We start from the raw sequence: 7612 nt of genomic DNA on the forward strand, positions 1-7612 counted from the left end.
CTCATACAAGCACACTCACACCTACATAGATACATACAGACAGATACAGAATATACAAATGGCCTTGACATTTCTTATGCTTATCGCTGTCAGTGCAGGCGTTGAAATTGTAATTTGTGTAATCTCAGGTGGACCGGCAAACAGAGCTAAAGTCGACGACAGCAAATAAAAGAGAGAAAAGAAATGAAGGTCTACCTCTCTGTTCAGTGCTTGTATATAGAAATGTATGTATGTATGTGAATGTGTGTGTGTGTGTATTCGTGTGAATGCAAGGTTGGCATGGCTCTATTAAAGCCTGGAAAACCACTTTACTCTCTCATGGTAAGGTGCCTTTTTCTGTTGCTTCCCTAATTAACAACAAAATAATGCTAATCCAATGAGAGAAACGAGAACGAAAGCATTAGCGAAGAAAGACAACTTGACATTTATATTAAAATTAATTAATTAATTTATTTAAGTAGATATAAATTACATGTAGAGCAAGCGATACAAATCAACAATATTTGAACTAATTAGTTTTTGGTGTTCTTTTTGTGGCATTTGGTTTAAAACTGTTGGTGCTATTCTTTGTTTTACATATGACGCGAGTTACCGAATCCGCCATGTCCCGACTGAGAGGCACCCTTATTGAAGCCCATTTGAAGGTTCAGCTCACCCTCATGAGCACGCAATTGCTCTTCGGTAAATACACGCTCATTCTTGTCAGACATTTTGGGTCCCAAAGTGGGGCCAGTGAACTCGGGATGCTTTTGTGTCTATTAGAAAACACGGTAAAGTCAGATATGAGAACAATTTTCGAAACATACTATATGCGTATATGCAAATTTGCATTCAACTTACAATACGACCCAATGCGTACAGAGACAATGTGACTTGTGGAATATTGCGACGCTCGAAAAGATCAGCAGTTTGGAAGATTTCCTCTTCGGGTACACCGTATTTCTTAACAGCCGCCTGGAAGCGCTGAATGTTCTCCATCAACTGGAAATTGGTTCCACGCTCTTGGATCTTCTTCACCGATCCGGGAGCCAATTTGTTTGCCAATTTGCACAGCCAAATGCCGTCCTTCAGAATATCCTCATACTGTCCACTGGGCACTTTTTCGCCCAATACAGCGAAAACCCAGTTCAAGACTTCTTGTTCCTGTTCCTTGTTGCGGGGCTGTAAACGAAATGAAACGAAATTCAATACCATTAACTAAGTGCCCAGACAAATCAATTTCCAGTAATCAAATACAAATAATCTGGCGTGGGCGATTAGATATTTTTCCGGTCTAAAAATAAAGGAAAAAGGAGACAGCTAGAAAATTGTCACTCGCTCGTTAAAGGCTAAAGGTCAAGGAAAATTATAGGCTTGAAATAAAAGTACATTTCCCGTTTAATTAATTTTTGATACAAACAAAATGGCCAGGAAATAGGTGATAGGTAATCATGGTCATTAATTTGTTTTGCAACTACCAAACTGTTGCGAAATAAACACTAGTTTTAGAATAGACTAAAAACTTTCATTTTATCTTAGTTGCAATGTCTATTAATTATCATTTTAGCAGTTGATTTCACCATTGTAGCTTGTAAATATCAGCTGTGGTTTTTTTTAAGCGCAATTTTCTCATCAGCTTTGGAATCTAATTAAAATACAATTGTTTAATCATACAATATTACGGCAATTCGATACAATAATTTCATTATGTGCATACATAACTACATATATAGAAATTTGCATGGCATTATGTGTTCGTTTAGTATTTATTTTATCCACTTTGCTTGCAATTGGGCCACAAATATTTTGCATATTTATGCTAATTTATGTTGTATTCGTTTTTCTGTTGTTTTTTTGTTTTTTGACATTGTGGTTGCTTTTTTGGTTAGTTTATAAAAGCATATCCCGAATATATAACAAATTTTTGTATAAAATATACAAATATAAGTATAAATATTCGATTTCACTGTCATTTGATTTGTGGCTGGGCGTTAATAATAATACAAAATCATGCCACATCCCACACGTACTCACAGATACAACAACAATCGCGTAACCAAACAATCCGCAAAATGTCAAATTGCATGCCAAGTGGAGTATTAACAATTATAAGATTGGCGAATAATTAAATAGCTAATATTAAACAATGTATTTATTTATTTTATGGTTTGATATTATTTATTGATTTGTCCATTTACTATCAATATAAAAAAAGAGAGAAACTTTCTTGATTTTGATCAGGACTAATGGATTCTTTACAATATTATGCAATATTAAGATATTTACGTTGGAGAATATGTTGAATTGAAACCCATATCAGAAAAAAGGGTAGATCCTTTGAAGTGTCTAGATTTTAGAAAGGGGTAAAATATTTATATATATATATAAATGCTAGCTCATCTTGTCATTGTCACTTGTCTTTCCTTAAATTAGTTTTAGAGTTCGGGTTAAGAACTTCTTAACTTAAGAACATATTAGACCAAGACACACAACCGCCATTAGTTAAGGGTATTTCTATATCGGCAATAAAAGAAATTCCTTAATTTTAAATATTTTCTGTAGTTATTTTTGTGTGTGTTGGTGCAACAATTCAGATGGCAGCCTCAATTCGAATCGCTTTAATGGCAGCCAATGAAGCGAGGTGATTTTAATGAATTGTACGTCAATTTGCATTTCCAATGGCTTCGATAGTCAATTCGTTTTCTTTTTATTGAAATCATTATTGTCCGTGTTGTGGTTGCTGTTAATGTTGTTGTTATTGTTGGTGTATATGTATGTATGTATTTGTACTGTTTTAATTGATTATCCAAATAAAAACGCTGGCACAGAAGTTGGTGTTGCTGCTGCTGGTGTTGTTGTTGATCTGCTGATAGAAGTGAATTTAATTTCTGATATTCTGTCTGTTGGTATTTTTCTCATTATTAATCGGTTTATCTGGTCGACCGCTTGACAGTTTCAGTACCAGTTTCAATTCCACCTCCAATTGTGGATTCACTTTATACATATGTCTCTTTTGCCATTTGTTTATTTGCATCAAAGTATAATAATTTGCCAACACATTTTTGTAAGCTATAAGCACATACATAGATATCTTATGAGTTGCTGTTGAAAATTTTAAATTTTGTTAAAGCAATTTTCATATTTCTCTGTCATTATTTTGCATTGTTGAAGCATTTTGTTTGCCTTTACCCTGACCTTCAGATAACCCTCGTTTTTTGAGTGGCGCCCTGCTTTTTCAGTTTATTCTTTTTTTTTGTGCTTGCTTTTTTCCGGCTGCTCGCATAAATAAAAATTTTCATTTGAACATAAAGATAAACGCTGTTTTTTTTTTTTTTTTGTTATTTCAATTTGTCATTTGGCTGTTGGCCAACATTAACCAACAGCAGAATTGGGGGGTGGTCAGAAGGGGGAAAGATGTGGCGAGGCAAACAATAAGTTTTGCATTTTTATATCATTCATTTCATATCTAAAGTTTTTACAGTTTTCCTTTCCTTTCGCTCCTTGGCTCTTTGTTTATCTCTTTTCCTCTGTACACATAAATGGCAAGTCAGACATGTCCAAGGCAAACTTGGCCTTCTGTCTGCAAAATTGCATTAAATTATTAAACATATATACATACATACACATGTATATAAATATATTTTTTATATTTTTTTTTATGTATTTAATGTTTGTCAAGTATATGACAGACGCTCGTCAACAATTCGTTTGTGCTTGGGTTCATCCTTTTTGTTGTTAAATTCAACAGTGTATAAACAAAAATGGTAGCAAAAACAAAAAAAAAAAACATTTATGAAGTCATTTCAATTAAAAATACAAAACTGCAGCAGAATAAAAAATAGTTTAATTAAAATGTGTCAATGTCAAAGAAAATGGTTTTTAAATATGTATACAAGATTTTCATAAAATTGCATATTGCATATTCATTTAAAATTCAGTCGACCATTATAGTAATTTATTATATATTAAAGTCCTTTTTTATGTTTGTTAATTGAAATTGTGGCACATGTAAAAGTTTTGGTTGTTAGACAAAAAAAAAAAAACTATTGATTGTTTTTTTCCTCATTTTAATAACAAGCAGTGAAATTATTAATATGCAATTTATGGGATATTTAAGTGAAGTGCGGTTCGAGGGCTCCAATGGGACGAGTTTTCAGTTAAGGCAATTTTTATTGAAAATTTACTGAAAAGCGAAAATCTAAAAGCGAAAATGAATTATGACCAGACAGCTGCGCGAAAGCAAAGTGTTACGCCTACACAGAAGGCGTAGATTGGTTATACTAATTATTATTTCTCTTTGCCAAAAGTTTTCTCAATGTATATATATTTGATGATTTTAATTTTTTTTTTGATCTCAATTGTTAATTGACAATTGAATATTGAAGCCAGGAAAGTGGTTTCCCTGTTGTAATTGTTTTTGTTATATATTTATCCAAACATTAATAAAACGTGCTATTTCATGAAATAAAATGTATACATATCCCAAATTGATTGCAGCATTTAAAATGAAATTGCTTCAATTTTTGATATACAATTTTTATTTACTGCACAATTTCCTATAATTTTTAATTTCATTAAACAGAGCCGGGTGATATAAAGAGAGAGAGGGAGAGGAGAGTTAACGCAAACGGTACCAAATAATTAATTGAGTATTTATCATCAATACGTGACTTTGATCAATTGAATTTTTAAACAATATATTCTCATTATTTCGGCAAACAAAAGTATTTATGTAAAAGAGTTAATCCGTAAATGTAATTGGATAATTAGAGAAATCAAAGTATTCTATAAAAACTGTTTTTCCCAATAGTTGGTCTTTGTTACTCGCAAATAGAGTCTATGACTATTTTCTTATATGTGTCATAGAATAAAGTACTAGAATTTGTCAGATAACGATATACTTGAGGTTTAGAAATTCTGTTGAAATTTGAAAAAAAAATGGAAAGTTGGAAAATCTTTGACAAATATTATTATTATTAAGAGATTTACGCGAAATTGTAAATTTCACGTAATTTGAGAAAATTAAGCTATAGCAACTAAGGCCTTAAGCGTATTGACAAATACTATTTTCTTCTTGCATCTGACACGTTCAACAAAAAGACAATAAATTTCCCTGGGATTTCTTCCTCACTCATCCTTAAAAATTGGTATTTTCCAATGTTAAAATGTTCATTGTGTTATTTATAGTCAATATTTGTTTTTACTCTTTTAATGTTTTAATAGGAATTGAAATCGACTAAAGTTCACTTTCATTTCAATTGTATATCCTTTGTTTAAATATTAGCCAGGAAACTATTAAATTTAATTCCAGAACAAAATAAATCGATTTTGCCTGATCCCATTGCTTTTGCTTCTTTTATTGTCATTTCACTTATTATTAGGGATTTGAAATATTCCTTTAATTATTTTAATCACAATCCAACACTTACAGCCATTTTATTTGTTTAAAATGAATTAAAAATTCTCGAATGTAAACTCTACGCGTCTTTGACGATCGGAATACGATTTTCGACTGACGCAAGTTTGTTGAAACAGTTTTCCATTTAGCCTAAGCCAAACACAACACAAAAAAAAAAAAAAAAATAAAATAAAAATGAAAGGAAAAAAAACCGAAAATATATAATTTACGAAAACGCTGAAAATGTTTTTAGGTTAAACTAATGCCACCGTCGCGGTCGACGTCAGCAGCAACGACTGATGCCAGAATCGCCAAAAATAAAACCAATGTGGGAGCAATACAGCGGAAACTCTTCTCGATGACGTCATAAGAGCACTTGCATTGAAAACCAGACAGAAGTGTGACCAATGACTGATGCCAAATGCCAATGTATCCTTTTCGTTTTCATTTCGGCTAAACTAATTTCAAGCAATTTGCCAGCAACAATGCCAAGTCAAGAGTATTTGTCTATATATTTTTTATCTTGTAGATATAAAATTTTAATATACCTATACTATGTATGAATATGGCATTAGCTAATAACAATTTTGCTTTGCCATTGATGCCAATTTTTGGGTAAATTATTTTATTAATGCCTCATTTCAACAAAATTACCATACTGAAGGCTAGTCAAATATTATAAATTTCAATTAAAAAACAAAATAAAATTCAATTTAGTCCATTGGTCACGCCAAGTTCAAGTTTAAGTGCTCTGGCATTGAATTTATACAACAATTTCACCTTAGACATAAATAAATATAAACAAAACTGCCTAATGTTTCTTTTCACACCTGAAGTCCATAAATTTAGCAACAAAATCATATGTTTTTCTTTGAGTGTGAGTTTTTTTTTCCACACAATTTTCCTCTTTTCGGACTGTGGGTGTGTGTTTGCTTTGGCATTGACGAGCAATTGATAAAGTCAAGGCAAGGAGATTTCTATTAACAAACTGCATAGTTGATGGCAGAAGTCTTATGGCCAAGAGGAATATTAAATATTCATGCTTCAATGAAAAACTTGTTTGATTTCTTTCATTTGAATTTTGAATGATGTATGAAAAATGATTTACCATGAACTAGAATATAACATTTTGCCGAATATGTGTGACTGTATGTATGTGTGTGTGTGTAAGAAGCAGCAACAAATAGACGAATTATCTATGGAGCATCTACCCACACATGCTTAGCCCACTTTCATTTGTGAAAAAAAAACAGCTGCCAAGGCTGCAATCAAAATTAATTGAGCGACTCAGAGATTCATGTGAATTTTCTTTTCACAAGTTTATACGTATACGAATGTGTCGCTGTGTTAGTGTATTTATGTGTATATGTCAACGTGAAGGCAATGGCGTGGGTGTTCCACCACACAACAACGACCTACAAAATAGAAAACAAAAAAGATGAAAATTTGGAAAATGAAAATAGAAAATGAATATGTACATATGTGACCGCCTCCTCTCATTCACTAGGTATCTTTCTTGGCAATCGAAATCATTTGTGTAAAAAAGCAACAGATTAATGTGAACAAAATGTCACAGACCAGAAAATTGAGTGGCAAATTAAAAAAAACATCCAATACTCTTTATCGAAAACAGTTCTCGAAAGAACAATATTTTCAAATGAACTTCTGTGAAGTGCTTTTAATTATTTCAAAGTAAACACTAGATTTTGAACATTTTTATTCGGTATAAATCAAAACGTTCGCTTTGAATAATATTTTCAATAATCGAGATTTATTTATTTATCAAAAAAAAGAGCATTGATGTCTATTGAAAAGCCTATTCTTTTTTTTAGATCAAGCAAACAACTGTTGCTCATAAATATGGCCGAATGGGCTTTAAAGCAAAACAACAAACGGAAATGAGAAATAAGCACCCACAATCTCATTGCCTTCTGTTACTGTTGCTCCACCTCCTTCTCTATCTTTCTCTCTTTTTCTTCTATTCTGCCAAGTAATCCCCTTATCACCCACTCCGAACACACAGCAATAACACTTGTCAATAATTTTGTTTCAAGGCAAAGACCGCACACAAATCGAGGTCAATTATCTATAAGATACAATTTGTATCTCCCCTAATGCCTGCTTCCGTTTTCAGCATTGGTCCGCAAACGAAGCAAATTTCATTTCATTTTCTCTGTTTTGTTTGGTCAGCCAGCAGCCATCCAGCCAGCCACTTGAGTAGGCTAATTAATTCTT

At 32.3% G+C, this 7612-nt stretch overlaps 1 protein-coding gene across 1 annotated transcript; it reads right to left on the minus strand.

Moving 5' to 3' along the window:
* Positions 1 to 424: 424 nt before the first annotated feature.
* LOC137584963 (myophilin) lies at positions 425 to 5556 on the minus strand. Its single transcript, XM_068300575.1, has 3 exons — positions 5409 to 5556; positions 841 to 1161; positions 425 to 755 (listed from the first exon to the last, which is right to left on the minus strand). The coding sequence occupies exons 1-3, from the start codon at positions 5412 to 5414 to the stop codon at positions 573 to 575; spliced, it is 510 nt and encodes a 169-aa protein (XP_068156676.1). The 5' UTR covers positions 5415 to 5556; the 3' UTR covers positions 425 to 572.
* Positions 5557 to 7612: the final 2056 nt, after the last annotated feature.

This window comes from Drosophila tropicalis, unplaced genomic scaffold, assembly GCF_018151085.1.
Source record: "Drosophila tropicalis isolate 14030-0801.00 unplaced genomic scaffold, ASM1815108v1 contig_878, whole genome shotgun sequence".
Classification (NCBI taxonomy): Eukaryota; Metazoa; Arthropoda; class Insecta; order Diptera; family Drosophilidae; genus Drosophila; species Drosophila tropicalis.